The sequence below is a fragment of the Microtus oregoni genome, unplaced genomic scaffold, assembly GCF_018167655.1.
Source record: "Microtus oregoni isolate MIOR12 unplaced genomic scaffold, Mior012 000007F_ref0000211, whole genome shotgun sequence".
NCBI classification, from domain to species: Eukaryota; Metazoa; Chordata; class Mammalia; order Rodentia; family Cricetidae; genus Microtus; species Microtus oregoni.
In genome coordinates, this window is record NW_024543066.1 from 21750117 (window position 1) to 21772927 (window position 22811).

A 22811-nucleotide genomic window follows, 5' to 3' on the forward strand; every position below is an offset into this window, starting at 1 on the left:
AGAATGTTCACAGCACTAGGGAACCAGCGTTCCATCAGATCCAGATGCTAGCATAGCAGACAGATGTTTTCACGATGGCACAACAAAGGCTCACAAGCAGAGTTAAGGTGTGATGCCTCTTACCCTCTTTAAGAGGGAATCTGAAAACTGTAGACAAAATGGGTTGTCATGCACAAAAAGCAATTGGTACAGTTACTATATGGGAACAAAGACACTATGCATAGTCTGGCTTCACTTTATACAATTCAAAGATGCTTTCTTCTAGGTCTTCATACCCAGCATACCTCTGACACACAGTGTCCAAGTCACCACCTGGCGTAAGGTCTTAGGTTCAAATGGTCTCTCCCCCAGTTGTACTTTACCCAACTCACTCACACCTCTTTCCTTTGTGAGTTTTCCTCACACTCTACCCTGGAAAGTTTTTCCTAAAGTAGCACACCAAATTCATCATTCATAAAATCCATGGGCTCCAGATTCCTCATTCGCCATGCCTTTGAGAAGCAAACACATGTCGCCAGCTGTGTGGCTACTTCCCCGAGGCTTTGTCCAGAGTGTTGATGACAGGTTCTCAGAGCTTTAAAAAGATTTCACGCTGCCGAATCGCCCCAGGTGGTCAAGGCCACGGGGATAAAGAGAGCTTTAGATCTTTCTAGCTGTGGATTCTGTAGGATTTGCTATGGGAACAATCTGCATTTCTTAGGAAAATGCTCAGAACTGTGCATCTGAGCTTTCCTAGACCAGGCTCCCACGGAGCCCCCAGAAAGTCAGTGATCGTTCCCTGATGCCCTTCACAGCCCAGCTTTGGGGCTGCAGGCTTAGCAAGGGAGAGTGAAATCTGTAATTACGGCAATAAGATGGTGCTGGGGAGAGGAGTTTTAAGCTTTTCAGACTTAAGGTTTCTCATTATATGGTCAGCGAGACAAGCTGGGGATGTCATAAAACTGGTGGATTATGGATCGCAGGGGAAATCGTTAAGCACTCAAGCACAGAGTATGCAGGATGCTTGCAGATCAGTAAGAATGGTGGTTTTCAGCTTACAGTCATCCATCCATCCATCCATCCATCCATCCATCCATCATCTGCTGCCATCCAGACGGTCAGGGGAAGTCCGAAGGTGAAGAGCAAGACCAGACTCCCTGATCATAGTGTTTGTAGCTCATCTCCTTCCCTTACCATCAGAAAGTCATGATGCTGCCCCAAAATCAGGAGCCAAGGGACAGCTACAGTGAATGACAATGCCATTGCAGCAGAGGGTAGGGAAAAGCCGTGGGTCTCCAAACTCGACCACGCACTCTAGCTGGACCAAGCAGAGTGACCTCAAATATCGGATACACATAAACATTTCTCATAGATCCATGGGAGGGAACTTTGACCATTATTGTGACACATTAAATTCAGGGGTCTTAGGAGTTGAAAGTTCTTCTCTAACTTATAATCATTGTTCCAAGTCATTGCCCTTTGCTAAAAGAATCTAAAAGAAGACTATGCATATGTATGAAGAGGTTGGAATGAGAAAATCCATTACTGGGATCCAATAATTCTCTCTCTCCCCCATCCAAATGAGAGCAGGATTTAGTGTGTTCTAGGCACGGCTGGCATCTACCATCACACCTAGCACTTTGGGGATGCTCATAAATATTTTAGATAGTAAACAAAGGGACGAGAAGGCAGGAAGAGGTAGATAAAGAACATTCTCAGGGGAAAGTAGGGAGTTCATGTTTGGTCCTCTGGATTCTTAGGCGTCCTTTGACACCCGCCAGTCAACAGAGAAATGCTGGTAGCCAGAGGGAGCCTTACCAGGATGCAGTGGATGCTTCCGAGGAAGTCTCTTTGAACAACAGGAATAGATGCCTAACGCTTCATGATACCATTTTTTTTTTTCCTGCACAAAAGGTACAGCTTCTCACAGTAAAGGGAAAGTGCGATTTGTGGAGTAAAAAAAAAAAAAAAAAAGAACGAAGGAAAACAATAAAAGCAAAGGGACCGGAGAGATGGTGCAGCAGCTGAGAGTATATATTGCTTTGGCAGAAGACCTGCGTTCAGTACCCAGCATCCGTGTTGGGTACCACACGCACATGTAGAAACCCACATGCAGATGCACATGAATAAGAGTGATTCAAAGCAAAAGCGAGACTCTAAAAAATTGGCTATGGGAATTAAGGCCAGGCAAACCCTGCCTCATTTGACAGATCCTGAAATTAACAAAGAAATCCTGCATGACAGTTGTCCCGGAATGGTTTTCAGACCTTTGTTTGATGGCTATATGGAAGCTGTCTAGGATTCTGGATGGACTAAGCCCACATCTACAAGCACCTGCACGCAGTCAGAAAGGAGCACTGTATTCCAGCACCAGCGAGCATGTTCTGTGGTCCACAAATGCCACTCCTAAGGCAGGATGCTCACAAAATAACTGTACGCACCATGGGATTCACAAGAGCGTGAGAAAGAGGCAAAAACAACCAAAAGAGGCAAAAACCCAACAAACCAGAAGGAGACAGTTCAGAGTTAAATACATCCTGTATATATCCACCAAGGTGTCGGTCTGAAGAGTCAGCGAAAGCACAGAGACTATATGAGATAATGCTAAGTTCAAGGCAGACTATAAAATACTAAAGACTCCCTAAGTATAAAAAAGAGAAAAGATTTATCTGAGGAGAAAAAAGGGCCAACAGGAAACACTCCAAATGGCGCTAGCTGGGCAGCAAGATGATGAGCCGGTTTCTTTTTAGGTTTGTTTTCTTAATGTAAAAACAGATGCCAGTTTTGTGGGCTTTCAATACTAAAAACATAAATACCCTTTTTATCTAATAGCAATCCACTGGGCTTTAATACTCTTATTATAGATATAAAAATATGAATGTTGAAGGAAATGTGAAAACCTATCCAAGACAGCATCAAGATTAAGTAGTTAAAAAAAAAAACTCAGGCGAGTACTCTGTCTGGTTTGGATCAGAGTCTGGGCACCTCATCAGGACAAAACGCTACTTTTCAATGTTGTGTCTCAACTCAAAGATCCCTTATTCTAAAACTAAGATTAGTTAAAAGCAAATAGTATTTCCTTCTTCTCTCTTATAAAATCAGTATGTGGCGGGTGGGAGAAAGAGGAGGCCCAGGCAGGGAAAGTAATGGTGAGAGCAGGGAGGGTGGGGTACAGAGAACTCCGGGACCCACCTCCTCCAGGGTCTTGTTCATGCAGTTCTTCCTGGCAGCCTCCTGGAGCTCCATCGCCTGCTGGATGTACATTTTCCCAGCCAATATTTCCTTTTCCAGCAGCGACAGCTCTTTCAAGGAAATGGGCCAATTCAGGCGCTCCAGGGCTTTGTTTAAAACTGCCTTGTTTTCCAAGTATTGTAGGGGCTTGATGGCGTCCAACCTGAGAAACAAAGAGAGAAGGCAACAGAAATGAAAAGATAAGCAGAAGAAGAGAAAAATGTATTCAGTTTCCTTATAAATCTCCTTAGACTCATCTGTTGACATGGACATCAGAAGTCCACCTCTCCAGCCCCCAAAGGTCCCACTTTTCAAGATTAGTTATAATTAGAAATAGTCCTTAGAATGGATGAAAAAACAAGCCTGGGCATTGTATGAAGCCATGTTGCTATATGACGGGGGTCCCTCAATTACATCAGCTGGTGATACGGCCATCTTAGATTATGTTCACATGGGGGGGGGTTGGCCAACTGCCTACTGACCCATTTATCAGTTTGTACAGCTGGAGGTAAGTAATTATCACTCCCGGTGGTTTGTTTTGTTGTTATTGTTGTTTGGTTTTGTTCTTTGAGTCCAAAATCTTCTTATGTAGCCCAGGCTGGTCTCAAACCCATGAGTCTCCCCACCACTAGGATTATGGGCAATCGCCATCACGCCCATCCAGCAGCCAATGGTGAGGACACGGGGAAGTGAGAACGGGAATGCTCGTGCCGAGATGGTGGGACTGTGAAGTAGTGTGGCTGCTGGCAGCAAGCCTGGAGCTTTCGCAAAAACTGAGCAAGAATTACAGTGTGATAAACCTATATATGCTAGAGGAATAAAAGTGTGTTCATAGAGAAATGTCCGCTCACGTGAGCACAGTGGCGTTCTTCATAACAGCCAAAAAAAGCGGGAACTGAAAGGTTCATCAGTGGGAGTAGATAATCAGTGGTGTGTGTGTGCGCGTGCATACGTATGCGTGTGTGTAAAAGATAACTTCCTTAGTGCATGCATATATGTATACATGTGCATATATGCTACAACTTTAATGGGCTTTGGAAATATTAGAGTTATTAAATATTAACTATTAAGTACTAGAAGACAGAAACAATGCCACGTGTGTTCTTTCTTTCACACGATATATCATATGAGAGGTTCACAGAAACAGAACAGACTGGAGTTAGCGGAGGCTGGAGAAGAGAGCGAAGGGGAACACCTGCTTCATGGGTATGTAGAAGTCTTTTTCTGGGGTGGTGAATGTTTGGGGGGTTACACACTCTAAACACCACTGGACCCCATGCTTTAAAACGGCTAGCTTTGATTACATTAATTTCACTGGCATTTCGAAACTGAGGTGGAATGGAATGACTTACTTATTTTTTTCCTCTTGGGACAGTGCTTGCCAGACGATTTTATTTAAGCGTCTGTTAAAAAAAATATAATAACAACAATTTAGGAGCAATAACTCGTTTTAAGTAAAAAAAAAAAATTAGTTGACCTCAGGCTCTGAGAGGGATGACAAAGGAAAGCCCAAGCCAGCTGCCAACCATTATTGGAACGCACCCCTGTCATCCACTTAAAGAGACTGCATAGACACATCTCCTCCCTAAGTAAGCATCACCGAGGAAGCCTGGTGACTGGGTGGGAGTTGTGTCAAACACTAAGGAAATCTTTGCTCTCAAGTAAAAGCTGCAAGCAAGCTGGTTCTTTCCATCTTTGCATTAAGAAGTTTCTCAGTGGTCGGCAAGATGGTACAGCCGAAAAGGAAGCTTGCTGCCAAATTTGATTTCCCAGGACTCACGTGGTGGAAAATAAAAGCCACCTCCCTCAAGTTGTCTTCCACACATGCATTGTGTGTTATGATACACACACACACATACACACACACACACACACACACACACATACTCATGCATGCACACACTATTAATGCACTACAAATTACATTTAAAAAATAATTTAGGTGCTACAATTTTCTTTCTAAGGCAAATGTAAGCACTCTTAGCTTGCCTTCTGCAGACACTCTTCTGCCTGGATTCTGAGAGCAAAGGGGAGCTAACGGGACCATAAGCCGCACATTCAGAACCCGTGCAGTCTAACCACCTTGTCTTCTGGGTGGCAGCGCAAAGATGGGCACACAAAACACCTCAAGCATCCACCTGGCTAGCTGCCAGTGGGGGGACTGAAGCCCCTCACTGACCATAGCCTCACAGGGAAGCCACCTGACTGAGAGGAAAGGGAGATGAAGTACTGGCTCCTTTCCTTGTACCCAATCAATGATGCTCCTTTCAGTGGACCCAGCCCATTCTGTGACACTATGACATCACCTCAGGCTTTGTGGACAGCAGGGGACAGAACACTGACTCCAAAGCTTGTGGAGTAGGGAACATTGCCTTCCACAGGAAGTGCTCCTCTGACCACTGAGGCCAGTTGGCACTAGCACAGTATGCAGAGAATACGCTTGGGGTGGACATGGGCCTGGAGGGGCTGGGAAGGCAAGACAAGGATGGCTCATATGGGAGAAGAGCCATAGCACTGGGGCCAAGACCTCCCATTCCCGGCTTAGACTTTGGACTAGAATGGAGTCAACTTTTCTGTCAACTCAGGTTGACAAGAGAATCCCCGCCCCTGGTGCAGCCATGAGGACTCTGCAAAGACTTATGTGCATAGCATATATATTGTGTCTGGCATTGGCAAAGAAGTGATGGCAAAAAGTCAGGAAGAATGGGGCTAGAGAGGTAGCTCAGCCATTAAGAGCATTTGTTGCTCCTACAAAGGACCGCAGCTCTGTTCCCAGCCTCCACATGGTGGCTCACAACCATCCATAGCTTCATTTCCATAGAGTCTGATGCCTTCTTCTTGCCTCCACGGGCACCAGGCATACACATACACACATATTCAGGCAAAGCACTCAGAAAACAAAATAAAACAAATGGGTCTCAACCACCATGATCCATGAAGAAAGAAGTAGGCTAGCTCGAGCTTTAGTCTTTCTCGAAGGTTTAGGACCTTTGGGTTCCATTAGGAAATTAGGTTTCTTTAGTCACTTGGCTCTTGTAACAATGATCAGGGCTTCTAAGACTGTTTGGTTTTCTGTGCTTTTCTAAAAATATCTCCAACACTCTCTTCAATCAGACTTGAAAGCAAACTCAGTGTAGTGCGGAAGCTGGGCGGGCAGAAGAGGGCTTCAGCACAACACAGACCTGGGGTCAAGCTTAGCCCCCAGCTCCACCTGGCTGCCATGTGATCCTGTTGGGCAGAATCCTTTGAAGTGCTGCTTTCTCAGGGATAAAAACAAGGATAGCGGCATCCATCCGTGCCTTTGAGAGGACAAAGAAGAAATGTTTGTGAAGTACCAGGAGTACCTCAATGTTCCTCTCCTCTGGATGGATCAAAAGAAGGGTGAGCCTAGAGACACGGAGAGGCCAGCGGTAGAGCAGGATTACTGGGTCCAGTTAGCTAGCCTGAATTGAATTTGAACTCAATACTTTAGAAAATATTTCCCAGGGGCACATATTCAGAACATGTGTGCCCCCCCTTGTCCATATGTTTTGCAACATTTCAATGCTTTATTGAGTTGGTAGAGTGATTATGGCAAAGCCACCAAGAGTATAGGATGACCATTCTTCTGAGGCACCTGGAGGCCATTGAATGTGAGGGTCTTTCTGAAACTGGTCCAGCCCCCGAGTCCTGGCTGCTGGTTTGCATCCCTTGGATTGCTGTAGCTCTAGCTGTAGCAAGAAATGACTTGCCTACAATGCAAAGTTTAACTATTGGCACATCATAAACCTGGCCAGCAAGAAAGAGTAGACCTTAAACAGAGTCATCGAAGCCTGGCCCCAGAGCCAGACTAGAACTGAGATTTCTCCTGTGGATTTGAGGACTGGGATCTTGACTTTGGCGATCAAAAAAAGCTGCAAGAAAAACGCTGCCTCTGTATATGAGCAGCCCTAGAAACATCCAAGCTTTTGTTCAGACACACAGAGCTCAGACTCTCGAAATCCTGGAACTGAAGGACACCCACCCACGGACACTGTGTCAAAAATAGCTCTTCTTTATATACCATCCTGTGAACTTCTATTTGCTTGGTCATCGCTAGCTTGAGTGGACTTATGGATGTATAAAATCATTTATTTTCAAAGTGATGATGGCTTACTTTGGAGTAAAAACATCATAGAGATGTGGCAGCGGATGCGGGACAGGATACGTGCCTGTCACTCATCCTTTGCACACCATGAGAAAGATGCACATGGGAAAACACAAAAAAAGGGAACTGGCATTTATAAAAACAAAATTCTTCAGTACTACTGAATTCAAAGGCTCAGTCCTGTATAATATTGCTATTATTAATACTACTGGACATAATATTAAATAATTTAACATACACACCAAGACAATAAACCCAGTATTAGTTAAATGAATAAAAAATATTAAACATCAACTATACTAAAGCTAATGTCATTAATGTAAAGATTATTATTACTGAAAGTACAAGTTGAAGATCTCTTATCCATAAATGTTTGGGATTTTAGATTTTGAACTATATTTGCATGTACATACGTAACGAAATATCTTATGGATGGGACCCAAATCCAAACACAAAATTTGCTTAGCTTTCCTATCTCCCTCACACGCACAAGCCCAGAAATAAATGTGTGCACAATTATTAGTGCATGCACCAACATGTTCACTGTGGTCTTTCCCATGAGATCAGGAACGGGATTTACTGTATGTGGCATCATTATGGGCACTTAAAAATGTTGGTGTCTAGAGCATCTGAGGTTGGGAACTCCTAGGAGGTTTTGTTCAACTTGTAGCAACAATACTCCTCTAGCATGAGCAGAAGAGTTTTGGAGAGTTACTCGCAGGGACAGATCACTCACTCTGTGTTTGGGCTTTTTTCTCAAGGGAGTGTGGTTCTGCCTGGGAATAGAGGCCTCCCTCCCTTCTGAGTCCCTCAGGAAGAGGTGGACATGGTAGAAGGAGTCAAGGGGCCACTGTGTTGCACACAGTCATGGTTATTTTAGGCTCAACAGATTCAGGGTGGGAAGCAGATCCACGCAGAATGCTTCTTTTGTGTGACCTGAACAACCCTCCCAACAGCCCTGTGCGTGGGTTCTGCAAATAAGTCATCTGCTCTCAATGCCTAGACGTAGGCATTGGTCTGGACTAAGGACAAAACACGCAAGCACTGTCTGACCTCTAAGCTCTAGCCTGCGCCTCTGTACCCGATGTTTATAGGCCAAGTGATTACAGAACTCAGCTATCTGAATATTTCAAGCAAATGACATTAGAATTTGAATGGAATTTTATTGCATTTGAATACCCAAATCAAACTTGAACATTTTAATAATGAAACTGGAATTATATCAAATCTGAATGAATTTCAAATAGTCAGGTGCACGGGCCTCTGCTAGAAATACATGGGAGGGGAAACAAGGCTGGCCCAGTTGTAAACTAGTGGACCAGAATGTCAGTGAGCTCCAGTGGGCAGTGCACTAGCTGAGAGTGTGACAGGGTACAATAGGGGAGTAGCTAGAAGGGGGGTGTGGAGAGTCCTCTCTGAAGAGGCCGTTAGGAAGAAGGAGCAGTTGAGGGACAGCAGAATAACAGTCCCTTAAAGGGAGGACTTCATGCAAGCTCCAGTGAGAGGAGAAAGCTTAGGATAGGTCATCTTGCTACCAAGATAAAAATGGAGGACAGAAAGAAAAACAGACAGAGCATCCCTAATCCAAAGACACCCTAGATCCCAACCTTTTTGAGTTCCAATGTGACAAGTAGGAAATCTCATCTGTGCCATAAAACTTTTACTTCTGGCATGAAATTATTTCAAACAGTGAAAAAAAAATGTTTGGACTTGGGCCCAATTCCAAAGGCAACGCATTTCATGCATAGTCAAGTATTCAAAGATATGGAAGAAAACCTGAAATTCTCCTGACCCTTTTGTTCTGGATAAGGGGTCACACCCTGTGCTGACAACTTTATAAACACCACTGATGGGGCTCACATGGCGGGGGGGGGGGGGACACCAGTCCTTCCAGGAGGGCAGTGAAAGAGTCTGACGTTAAGAAGACTGAAGAGCCATAAGTGGTGAAGAAAGACCTTTCTGTGGATTGTCTGTGTGGGCAGGAGTCGGGCTCTGAGGACACACTAAGCCCGCCTCACCCTGAGTTATGATGGGTGGATTAGTGGGGACCTGGCCATATCACTAACCTCTAATCTCTATGTATCTTATTACTTACACTCTCATGTGTCGATAACTAAAACCCAACCATGAAGCTTCCAGAATCTAGAATAAGCTTTCCAAAGAAGCTGGGCACTTTCAAAAATCCCTTAAGTATGCACATTAAGGGTTAATTCTAGGCAGGTGTGCAGGTCATGGGAAAAGGTGACAGAGAGGCCACCTGTCCCAGAGGAAAGTCTCCACCTTTTGAACTGTTAGAGTGTAGAATTCTCTCAGTGGTCATCTTAATTATCTTATTGACATAAAACATGTAAAAAGTAATCTATATTATAGAGCTACCCCTCAGTGTTCGTGAGGAATTGGTTTCAAGATCCCCCTTTATGGGCTACAGATTTATCAGGGTCATGGACACTCTGTTCTTGCACAGCAACAGATACCGACAACAGCTATTGGGTTTGCATGTAATCAAGGCAAACCCTCCCAGACACTGTAGGTCATATGTAGATGACTCCCAAGTCCCAAGATCGTGTAAATTCTGTGCACATACTTGCTTTGTATTTGGAGGAATGTGACAAGAAGCAGTCTGCCCACATTTGGGTCAGACACCATTGGCCTTCCTGGTTATTTTTGCTCTGTGAAGGGCTGAGTAGAAGAAGTGGCTATGTCTCGACTGTGGCATTGTTAAGTTATTTTTCAAAGTGTTAGGGGCCGATGTGATCAAAGCTATTGTGGTAAGAGGAAAACTTGGAAGGTTTGTTGGAAACACAAGATTTCTACGGAGTGTACGATGGGAAGGTGGCTTGTTCCAAACCGTTGGAAAGATCAGCTCAGGAGCCTAACCCAGCACCCAGTAGGACCACACGTGAGCTAGTGCTTTGTGTGGATACTGGGCCATTTTAAAACTGCAATTTCAGATGAAACAATCTAAGCCAAAACAACAGAAAAAAAGCCAAAGCAAATTATCTTTCGAGAGCTTCGGAGAATAATACTCACTTTTCGTAGGATTTAATGGCCTGTTCCACGTTTTGCTTGTAGATATTGAATTTGACTCCTTGGGGGTTAATTAATACCATCTTATTGGTGTCATTGCACATATGTGCCAGAGGGGACACCTACACAGCAACGGAGACAGAAGGGAAAGTGTCACTCGGTGGCTTCACGCGAGCTCTCAAATGTATATTTATATGGGTACATGCCTTTCTGACTATAAAACTCATACTGGAAGTGCAGAAAAGTAGAATGTAGCAATTCTTAAAAGTAAGAATAAGAAATATAATTACTAACTTTTCTTTTTCAATTTTAAAAGCTACGTATTTTCAAAATCATCACTGCAAAACCAACAGAAGAAAACCCAAAATTGTTTCAGGGGACCCTTGTCATCACCGAGAGTTATCTTTAAAAGCTTCTATTAAGTTTGTAAGAGTAGGCAATAAGAAATAGAAATTTTATATGTGTATAATTATTACATGTTATAATAATTATGTTTGCTTATGTGTATGTATGTGCACCACATACATGACTGGTGTCTATGAAGGTTAGAAGAGGGCATCAGGGCCTCTGGAACTGATGCTATGAGTGGTTAGGAATCATCATGTCGGTGTTGGGAATCAAACCCTGGTCCTTCATGAGAGCAACAAGTGCTCTTAACCACTGAGCCATCTCCCCAGTCCCAAGAAATTACTTTTAATAGGGAAATCATTTTACTTTCAATCAAGGTTATGAAGTTCATGCCGTTTGGTTCCCCAGCTTCTAAAACTGTGCAATAATATATTAAGAGACTAGTGCAAAGATGAAAGAAGAAAGAAACTCTATATGGATATAGCTATAAAAACCTGAAGAGATGTAAAGAGGTGAATCAGGGGGAAGTTGTGTCCAGTGATAACATGGCAGTGAGAGTCCAATTCCCAGAGCTAAGTGGGATTGTGAGTGTGCTGGAGAACAAGGGTCCAGGTTGGGCTCAGGTTAGCTGAGGTGACTGAGTCCCTCATCCTTGGAAGAAGGTCCTAATTAGCAAGAGAGGACATTCACATAGCCTCAGAACCAAGAACCAAGCCTGGGGAGAATATCAATGTACACACACCTTCTGCGTCGCCTTTAGCAACTGCAAAGAAGGAACTCTTCCTCACCCTTTCTCAGCTGCACTCAGCTGGGGCTTTGCACTCAGCCTATTGTTTGGTGTCAATTGGGCTGAGCCAAGACAAACAGGAGCTCATTGAAATTCTAAGTGGATGCAATTTTTTTTTGAATCTTGGAAGAATGACATTGGAACCGGAATAGAGGAATGATCTTCATAGATTGAACAAAGTTGAAACTAGGCGTAATCACTTAAAAAGAGCTCGTGAAGTAGGGGCTTATCGAGGTCCCCACAGACAAAAACACAGATAAATGGGTGGCAGAGAGGGGGATATACGGATAGCTATTGAGAAGCTTCTGTGTACAGTAATAGAAATGTCGAGAGAATACAATCAAAGAGGAAGGGCACACAAGAAGCGACATCTGACGGCGCCTGCGGAAGCTTCACAAACGTGGCTGTTGCGAAGCATTAAACTGCAAAACTGAAAAACGGTCGGAAAGACACCATTTGCTGACAATTGACGTAGCTGCTGGCCAGAGTCAAGCTGTTTGATAAGAAAAGAGCCAGACACAGTCTGTCTGTGTGTTCTGGGGAATGGGAGGGGGTGTCTGGATCGAGTACAGAGGGTGCAGCTGTCGGGGATCTTTTTTCACCGGGTCAGCTCTCACAGCAGGGAAGGGAGAGTCTGTGGCCAATTCAGAGGTTCAGCTGCTAACCTGTCTCAAGATTTAACAATAGCATGGCCTCTCAAGTCCCATTTTCAGTTTCCAGAATAAAGGTTGCACCATTTTGAATATTTTTTAACAGTAAAGTTTTAGGTTAGAAACATGGCTTAGTATTTTTGTATTGAGGCATATACAAAAGCTCCGGTTAAGGATTACCTTTGAGGAAGGAGGGAGGGGAAATTGGTCAAAAAAGATGCCATGGGGGTTCTTTATATTACTCGTAATTCCTTAACTACCCTTAAAAGTGTCTAAAACAGGTTGGGTAGTCATGGTGCAGGCCTTTAATCCCAGCACTCAGGAGGCAGAGGCAGGCAGATCTTGGGAATTCCAGGAGGAAGACAAAAGTTTAATGACTTTACTGTGTAAGTATTTTAAAATACATATATTCGCCCTAGAATTAAATCACTAGGACCCAAGTGAGCAGAATGGTCAAAGGTTTGGAAAATGGAAGAGAAAGGCAGGGAGTGAAAAGCTTTGGAGTCTAACCAGCTACTGAGAGACCACAGAGCATGCGGCTGCTGAACGTGCCTTTCAAAGGTAAGGACACAGAACAGGAGGCTAAAGGTGAAATGCCTGGGTTCTGAAACTGAAGATTGCATAAGTGTGTAAAAAAAATAAAATAAAAAGATGAAGGAGAAAGAAAGAAAAAAAATCAGCCCTCAAAATAGAGCAGTATCACAAAAACTTGAAAAAAAAATCAATGCCAACCAAAATGAAAGACATTTATACTTCCCGTGGCCCGGCAGGAAGGCACCCCTTCAGAAGTCTGTAAATCTCCTAGTTTACCAAGTCTAGTGGTCAACGATAAATCAGTACTAAAAAATGCTTAGTCAAAATCCTGACTCTTGACTTCCCCCGCTCAACTAAAGGCAAGTTCCTATGGTACTTCCCTCTTTGGTAGATACAGATCTCATGCCTGGCTTGGCCATCGCGGACTTGAGTGTAGCTGTTCAGATTGTGTACCACCCACTCGCCTTCCTTTCTGCATGCAGGATTGGGGCACAAAGGCATACTCCACACCCTCAGTCTTTTGGTCTTAGTTTAGAGCATGGTGGTTACTTAGAGGCCAGACGATCCACCCTCTTTGTGATGTCAAATTTAGAGTCACAAGGGACATTCCAGGGCTTAGGGGATCACAGTCAGGCTGCCTAGCATCTGGGAAGAGTGAGTGGGGAGGGCAGTGAGGGTCACAAAGAAGCTGAGGACTCAGTTTGGGAGAGAGTAAAGGGATGCGATCACAGCCTCCTTGAAAATGACTTCCTTCATACTTTTATAACTTAGAGGGGGATCCATCCGGACAACATTTGGGAATGGGAAGAAGCCTAAGGCGCCATCTGCTTTAGTTCTCTGAGGCGAAACTAGAGTCCTAACTAAATTCATACAACTACCCCTTAGTGACAAGATTCTAACTATGAGAGCGAGCAGTAGACTAGAGGGGCACATGGGGTAAGTTTGTAGAGTTGGGGAGGCATAGAGAGATGGATAGAAAGATAGACCATAGAGGTAGAAATTTCTAGAATTTATGGTAGGCAAAATTGGGCTGATAGTTATAATTGTTCTACTCTTACATGTAATACCTTGGACCATTAACTGGAAAGCAGGTTCAAGAAAATACAACAACAACAACAATAATAATTTATCCTCACTCTCTGCCAGGAAGAACAGAGACATTCTCTACATATGCTCTCATTCAATGCCATTATAGACAAATACATTTAATTGTAGCTTTTGTTATATGGCAAACTGTCCGCCAAGCTGTAATTTCTTTGTTATTTTTATGGATGGGCATTTGCCTGCATGTCTGTCTGTGTACCATGTGTGAGCCCAGGGCCAGCAAAGACCAGGAGAGGGTGTCAGATCCTCTGGAACTAGAGTTACAGGTGGTTGTGAGCCACCACGTAGGTGCCAGAAATCAAACCTAGGTCTTGTGGAAGAGAAGTCAGTGCTCTGAACTGCTGAGCCTATCTCCAGACCCCTTTTGTTGGCTTTTATAAGTATTGCTTATTTGGGGGGGTTAGTGAAATGGCTCAGTGAGTAAAGGTGGTTTGTACAATCCTGTCTACTTCAGTTCAGGTCACCAGGGCCCAAGTAAAGCTGGGAGAAGAGTATCTGCTCCTTTCACCTCTACATGTGACCTGTGTGCCCTACCCTTATAACACATATGAATTCCAAATTGCTAGTATAATATATGTACTAAACATAAACATATAATAAAATATGCATAATATGTATTGAATAACATGAAAGACTAAAACAGTTTGATATACTGTAAAATATAATTAAGTTTAGATTCTGCCAAATTTGCCTTGTTAGAAATTGAGGCACGGGACAAAGGAAGACTTTATCTGCTGGGGGAGAGTTTACCAAAATGAGCAATGTGAAAAGGATTTTGAAGAGATTTATTTCTTTTTTATTCAAACACGGTAAAAGTAATTGAATGTTGAAATGAAACCATGACACTTTCACACAGTAATAGAAAAGGTCAAGTTTTTGTTTGGTTTGCTTTATGTATGCATGTCACTGTTTCTTAGTGACACCAGAAAGACAGAGGCAATGGGTACTCTCAGGACTCCATGCAAGTTGCCCCAAATGGGAGGAATAGCTCAATAAGTTGTCACAGTTTAGCATGTCATTTTAAAAAGATATTTTTAAAGGTTTTAATTATGTGTAGGCATGTACATCTGTGTTGGGCATGTGCACACATGTGCAGGTACCCATGAAAGCCAGAAGAGGGCATCAGAGCTCCTGGAGCTGGAGGCATAGGCAGCTAGGAACCATCTAACATGGACATTGGGATTCAAACTCAGATCCAGTGGGACAAGCAGTGTCTTCGGCTCTACAATTCCTATTAGTAAATGTGATTAAAACTTATCCAAAAAAATCATTATTACATGGAAACATGTTCAGAGCAGATGCTAAATGAAGAAAATATCATGTATAGTTATGTACACAGCTATTAATTTTCAACATAAATCAGAAGGAATTTACCTGATGACATTAGAAGTAGCAGAAGATGAAATTGAGAAAACTGTGTGAAATTGATGGTTTTACATTTCACTGTTTAATCTAGACCAAATTTATGAATTCCAGTGTTTTTCAATAAATATCTCAGTACTCAGTGACAAACCAGGCAAAGAAAAGCTCTAATTGATGTGTCTAATGAAAATGCAGAGCTCTGTGAGTCTCATGTGGTCATATTTCTGAATGCAGACACAACGGTATTCTAGAAATTGCCATTGTTGAAACGGCTGAGCCCTGAATCTTAAGGGTATGCTCTTCAAATGGCAGCCTTCTAGCAGTTCTCTTCGAACCTCCTGAATGCTAGGGATAGAAAAATCCTCCCGTATTTGAAAGCAGGAAGACATAATTTAAACAACATCCCTAGTCTCTTTGTAGCTAATATTCCTATCAGCTAAATGGCGAAATGAATAGATTTGTCACAGGTTGCTCTAAGATTTAGGGCAGATACTTTAATGACATCAAATATTTATCTCAGAGCCTAGTATGTTCTATTCATCATAGAATAGAGACCTCTTTGTGGTCCTCCAGGAATAAATGACAGAGATGCCGTAAAAAGGCACAAAGCTATGCACAGAGTCCAGAGGACAAGGCAGATGGCCTTTATGGAATGCTATAACAGACACGATGAAGAAGATGATGATGATGAAGATGATGGATGTCGTCAGCTGTAAAATAATTCAGGCTAATCTTCCCAAATTATCTTTTTTAAAGGCAATTATCAATAAAGAGTTCTGAATTCTAGGCTCATCTAATGGCTAAAGCAATTTTATTCTGCGTATGACTTAGTGATGAATTCATCTTTTTGAAAGAGCTAAGATAAAATTATCTGGCCTATTTTATATCTTGTAATGAACAGTTGCTAGGGCAACCTTTCTGCTCAGTATTTCATTTCCAAGGTGACAGATTTGCTACTGGTCCAGGAAGCTGGAAAGCAAAACAGAATTGTGTTTCGGAAGAAGAAAGATCCCCCAAGTAAGCCATGAATGAAACAAAGACTCCTTACAAAGCTTCTTGGCCCATACAGATGCTGCCATGCATTGAACAGAGAGGAGCCAGTTAAAATTCTCAGGGCAGAGAAAAGATTCAGGCCCACCTGCTTGCCAGTTCCATCATCTTTTCCACAAAATGATCATGGCAAACTTTAAAAAAAATCTCTCTAATAAGCTGGGAGACATTTTAGCATATTCTTTTTCTATTCTTCCCATTTACAGCTGAGGGTCTCTCTCGGTCTAAGGAACTATTAGGGAACAAAAGGTACAAATAGAAGGCATTGGGAGTTTACTCTTGGAGCCATTTTGTAATGTATACTACATTATTTACTACTGAAGCTGCACTGCTGTGCAATAGATCTCAAAACCTCTTCCTCCTGTCTGTCTAAAACCTTGTACTGTTTGATCAACAGCTCCCACAGTCCTCCTCTCCGCTCCCTCCCTGCAGCCTCTGGAGCCAGCACTCCACCCTAGGTCTAGGGCTCCACTTTTTTAGACTTTCTATATAGGTGAGATCATGCACTCTCATCATAAAAAAACAAAAACAAACCAACAGAAAATAACAGGGTCTGAAAAGATGGCTCGGTAGCTAAGAGCAAGTGCTGTTTTTACAGAAGACCCTGGTTCAGCCCTCAGCAACCATGTCAGGTGGCTGACACCATGGCAACCATGCCAGGTGCCTTCCCCTGCCCTTTGTGGGCACTCTAGTTACATGCACATACATACAAACACATATGCATACACAGATTTTTTTTTAAAAATCACAGGTAAGCAAGGTATTGGATATGCTAATTGGCTTGAATTAATCATGTCACATTGTAAACTAATATCAAGTCACCACATTGTGCCCTGTAAACATATAAAGTTAGGATTTGTCAAAATAAAAGTTAAAAATGTAAAGACATAAACTCTGTTTTGGAGATGAGATTGAAATGCATTATGGTCTACCTCTATCGTCATCTAATTCTTGCCTTTCTGTTAGTGATGAAGGGTGACTTGCTGGGCATCGCACTATCTTGTCTGTATACTTGGGATGGGAATGGACGGCACCACAAAAGGCGCCAAACGCCAAGTGTCCATGGGGAGATGTCCACCCCCTTCTCTTTGTCCTTGCTTTCTGGAAGTGAAACACTAGAATGTTCTCCCAGCTATCAGGATCCTAACTCCTGCTACTCCGGAAAGTTTCTGTCATAACAACCAAGTCTGGAATCTAGCATATACTAGCATACAGTGTAGCTGTTCCATTGTGGTCTTTTCAAGCAAAACTGACTTTGTTTTTGTTACTTCTCCGCCCCACTTCTCCCTGGCACTCTGTCGCCCTCCTCCCATCTGCAGCAGCCCTGTTACGTGTCACATGCGTCTTTATGCTCTCCTGGCCCCTCTGTCCTTCCTTGATAACGTTCTCCTACCTAGCTTATCCTATCTAGTCTCATAGTTTGTAATTTTTCTCCCATCCCTTTATTTACATACTGTAAATATTAAAAGTCAGGATCGATGGTAGTTTGGATGAGATGCCCCCCCCCACCCCCAGTCTCGGTATTTTGGTTCCTTGTTAGTGTCATTATTTGGAGAGATTTGGGTGATGTGGTCTGGCTATAGGAAGTATGTCGTTTGAGGTGGGCTGTGACAAAAAGCGTTATACCACTTGTATTTTGTTGTTGTTGTTGTTTTCTCTGCTTTGTGCTTGCAGTACAGGATGGAGTTCCCAGCTCCCTGCTCTGGTCACGCCTGCTGCCGGCAGCTTGCTGCCGAGCTGTGCCTCCCCGCCACAATGCACTCATCCCTGGGAACCATTAGTCAAAGCTTCCTCATTCTCAGATTGCTTTGGTCATGGCCTTTATCACAGCAACAGTAAAGGAACTGATACAGGATCTGCATATGAGAACATGTGATTTTTGTCTTTCTGAGTCTGGGTCATGCCACTTAATATAATACTCTCCAGATTCATTCGTCTCTCACAAATTTCATTTTTCTTTAACATCCGAGTAATGTACCAATTATTATACACGCCATGTTCTCATTATCCACTCATCTGTTGATTGACACCTAGGCTGATCCCGCTTCCTGGATGTTGCAAATATAGCAGTAATAAGCATGGAGCTACAGGCATCTCTCTGGTAGGATATGAAGTGCTCTGGGTTTTTATTTTCAGGGCATATCATAGCCCTATTTTGAATTTTTTGAGGACCATTTCCACATGGCCCCCCCAGCAGTGATTCAGGGTCCCCCATCCTTACATCTTTGCTAGCATTTAGGGTCGTTCATTTTTATGATGTGAGCCTTTCTAACCGGGGTGAGAGTGAACTATTAAAGTGGTTTTAATTTCATTTCTCTAATGGTTAAGAATGTCTAGGGCTTTTAAAAATATTTTTTGTCCATTTCTGTTTCCTGTTTAGTTAACTTCATTTCATGATCCCATTTCTCAATAGACTGCTTCATTTTTTAATTAATTGTTTCAGCTCTTTATATATTGTAGACATCAACCTCCTATTTGAAGTATAACTGAATTTTGTCTGAAGTACAGCAAAAATTTCTCCCCACTCTGTGGGTTGTGTGCTTGTTTCTGATGATGGTTTTCTCTGATGTGAAGAAACATTTTAACCTCACGTCAGCCCATGTGTTGATTCTTGGGCCCATCTCCTTGCTGGAGTCCTGGCCAGAACAGTCTTGACTGTGTCTATGACTTGAAATGCGTTCCCTACATTTTCCTCAGGCAGTTCTGGTGGTTTACATGTTAAATGGAGGACGCTGATCCACTTTGAATTGCTGTTTCTCCAGGATGAGAGCTGCTGGTCTCATTTCATTCTGATGTGTGGCATATCCAGTCCTGCCAGGACCGTGTATTAAACGGTCTTTCTCCCGCTGTGTGCTTCTGATGCCTTCGTGTGGGTCAGCCCCTCCCCATTCAGTCCCACTGATGTGACTTCACACAGGCCTCCACCTCTGCCCGGTGTCGTCATCGAGCCATCCGTGTCCGGACTTGCCTCTCAACCGCCACGGTTTCTCAGCCTCACATCTCCACACTGCCTTTTACTTAGGCAGCAAAAAAGCCAAAGTTGACTTTTTCCCATGATAAAATCTCTCCTATTTTCCTCATGACAGAGTTGAAAATCCTTAAGCTCAATTAAAGTTTTACTTTCTCCACACATACGTAGAAGCTGGAGGACACTAGCAGGAGCATCTCTCCTCCTTCCTGCTGAAGCCAGCGTTAGTCGCAGGTGCCTTCACCCACCAAGCCATCTCACTGGCTCTTACCTTTCCAGTTTGATGGGGAGAGGGGTAGCCAATTAGCTTTCAAATTTTGTATATTTCTTACCTCATATATCTGGTTACTACTAAAGTTAAATATTTTTGTGTGTCATTTTGGCTTTTCTCCCTTTTATCTCAGATTTCTCACTGAAATATTTATCATGTCTATATACCTTCTTGGTGAAGGTGTGTGTGTGTGTGTGTGTGTGTGTGTGTGTGTATGCACACGTGCATTCAGGCTATATTAATAATGTAGTTCTTATAACCTACCTTCATTGTATATGCTACAAACATTTTCTTATACCTGTTTTTTACTTCATATACTTTTATGCAGAATGTCATTTTTATTAATTCTTTGAGTGTTTCATATGATGCAATTTGGTAACATGCATGCCCCTCCTCTAACTCCTCCCAAGTCAACCCTCCCTTCCCCACCAGCCCTCACAGTCTTCTAAGTCCACTGAGTCCAACTGTGGTGCCCATGTACTCTTGGGTGTGGGGCCATTCACTGGAGCATGCTCTACCTACTAGGGGCCATCGCCTAAAGAAAACTAAGAACCCCCCCTTCCAGCATCTATCAGTTGCCAATAGCTCCTCAGCTAGGGGTAGGGTTCTGTGCCCACCTCCTCTGTCGATGCTTGAGTTTGGACTGGCTTGAGCTCGCACAGGTCTTGTATAAGCTGTCAGACCACTGCAAGTCCATGCAGCTGCCCTGCGGTGTGTGTCTGGAAAAGCCTGTCTCCTGGCCGTCATCCACTGCCTCCAACATCCCTCCTCTGCACTGGTCCATTTCAATGTAGTTAGGGGATAAATATTCTCTTTATGGCTTCTTCTTTTGATCATCTGCTTGCATTCCCCTAGCCCTCCACATGTGCTTTGGAGAACTTTCCATTCCAATGTATCTCCAGTCACTGGAAAACTTACAAGGAGGGATGCTATACGCCCAAGGAAATTCTGCTTCCAAGAGGAAGTCATTAAACAGGTTTGGGCCAAATAAATCCCAAATATATGAATGAAAGAAATGCACGGAACTTGAAGAAAATGTCACCAGACTTCCTGGAAGAGATCGCTCACTTCGCCTTGGGAGCCTTGAGGCAAAAAGAACAGGGCAACCAGCACCACCCACAACCTCCAAGGTGAACGACAACAGCCAGCAGGGTGACACTGACCTCCATCGGGCACTCTTAAATGTGACTAATGGCTAACAGAAGAGAATCCCGTTGATCTGTCTGCTGCTCTAAGTATGCCTGCCCCAGCGAGGTCAAGGCCAGTTAGAGCCTTTTCACCAGATGGTCTTGTAGAAAATCTCAAGTATAGAAAAAAAAAAGGCAGAATTGTACAATAAGCTGTCCTCCCTGATGACCTTTCCCCAATTTAAAAATTGCTCTTACCCCCTGCCACCCTGTCCCATCAGACAACCTGAGGAAGACACCAAGCATCCCAGCCATAAACATCCCAGGATGTTCCTTTAGGGATGCCATTCCCTTTAGAGCTGGGAAGCCTGAGGGTTTACTACTTGAACTTTCAGCCTCTTCGTATTTCCCAGCGGACCTTGGGCCTTACGTTCGCATCTCCTCCGTGTTTGACATCCCTCTCTAGTGCGGCTGTTTCAGAAACTGCTCTCCCTGAAGATGGGGAGCTTCCCGTCACAACCGGTCCTCGCTGGGGAAGGACTGGCTCCTGAACATACTGCCACCACTGTCGACACTCTCAGACCCTTCTGCGAAATGGAGGGGTTTCTGCACATAACCTCCCTCCATCCCTGTGTCCCTTAAGTCATCAGTGATTCATAATTCCCACGACAAAGTACATGACGTGTAAGTAGCTAATATATCGCATGGGTAGGAAGTAATGGGGAAATGTACATGCTCAGTGCAGATGTAACTTTTGAGGTAAGACTGGCTGAAGCCATAGAAGAAGAGTTCACAGACACCAAGGGCCAGCTGGACCTAAGGGGGCATGCATGGCCTTGGCCACATATACCCTACCTACCACACTCTCATACTAGAGGCTCTTTTTCTTCCCCAGGAGAATGACCACTTCAAATCCAGTCCCCCTCCCACGCCTCCTCTCTCCTTGCTGTGGTGGCTTTTATAATAGAGAGAGTGTCATTCAACTTGGGAAAAGAAGGGGCCTCATCTCTCTGGCAAAGCCCTCCCTCCTCCCTGGTCCTTGGTCCCTAGGTCCCTGGATGCCCACTCTTTCTCTGGGGAGCTTTCAACATCTCTGCAGCTCCACACATCCCCACAGCAGCAAGGGGCTGCAAACTGCCAGCTCAGCAAAGGCCAGTTCCTCCTGCCCCAGAAGGGAGGGATGAGTGAGAGTCCCCATTTCTCTCCCTCATTTACTGTCTCTACACACATCTTCTTCCAAGACAAATACCTCTTCTACAATCGCTCAAGAAATTAAAGCAGGTCATTTTTTTTATATGAGCAGAAAATAAAAAAACCATCTGGAGTGGGGGAGGGGTGGGGAGGGGCACACAAACAATCCATCACATTACCTCACTGAAGACCTTGGAGGAAACATGCTTATTCAGGATGGGGACATAGGTGGCATTGTGGGGCACTACCGTCCCAGCCAAGGCATCCATGATGGTGAGCTTCTTGGCCACCAGGCTGTGCGTTTGGAGCCAGTTTTCAGAGGACATGTCTGCAGAGCTAAGAACACAAGACCCTAGAGTTTAAAACCCGCAACTTAGGCGTTCACAAACAAAACCAGAACAAAATGTTCTCTTTAGACTAAAGCACTCACGTGTGGCCAGTAACGTGGTTTCCATTTCGGGCGAGTCTTTCAGACAATTTGTCATCTAGGTGCTTATTCATGCACAGGGTACTCATTTCTGTGGAGTGAGACGGCAGCGATATATATATATGGGGGCTGACATCAAGGATCCATCTCTCTTGCTCGGATGGAGGGCTAATGGCAGCCCATACTTCAGAGGCCATAGTTTAACCCACCAGAGCAGGCTTTCAGGCAAAATGCATTAGCCACTTCCCCTGGAGCCCCAGCCAGGCCCAGGTGACACAGCCCTGCCTTACCCACTCACTCCCCACCCGCCACGCAGTGAGCGCTCTCTCCACAGAAGAATCAGACACACACGTAATCCCTTTCTTTAAATCCATGTTTAAAACGTTTAACAAGACTATGATTTACCAGCATTAGCCCCCTCCCCCCCACACACACAACTACTAGTTGAGCGACTTGATCTACATTTTTCAATCCGGACCCTTTTTTTCATAGTTCTTCAGGTTAGTGAGGGAAACCAAAGACTGTTAGAGTCTGTGGAATCGTTAAGTTCAAATTTTGAAATTAGTATTTGGGGTTTTAAATGTATATCCTTCTATATAGCCTTGGATGTCTAAATGGAGAAGAGTAGT

At 43.7% G+C, this 22811-nt stretch overlaps 1 protein-coding gene across 1 annotated transcript in view; it reads right to left on the reverse strand.

Annotated features, from left to right (window-relative positions):
• Window positions 1–22811, reverse strand: part of Vwa3b (von Willebrand factor A domain containing 3B) — a 169678-nt gene that overhangs the window by 23738 nt on the left and 123129 nt on the right. The window contains exons 17-21 of the mRNA XM_041655900.1: window positions 22186–22273; window positions 21935–22091; window positions 10367–10485; window positions 4563–4613; window positions 3172–3373 (exon numbers count right to left, since the gene is read on the reverse strand). Coding sequence (XP_041511834.1) covers window positions 3172–3373; window positions 4563–4613; window positions 10367–10485; window positions 21935–22091; window positions 22186–22273 — 617 coding nt within the window. The remainder of the gene's footprint in view (window positions 1–3171; window positions 3374–4562; window positions 4614–10366; window positions 10486–21934; window positions 22092–22185; window positions 22274–22811) is intronic.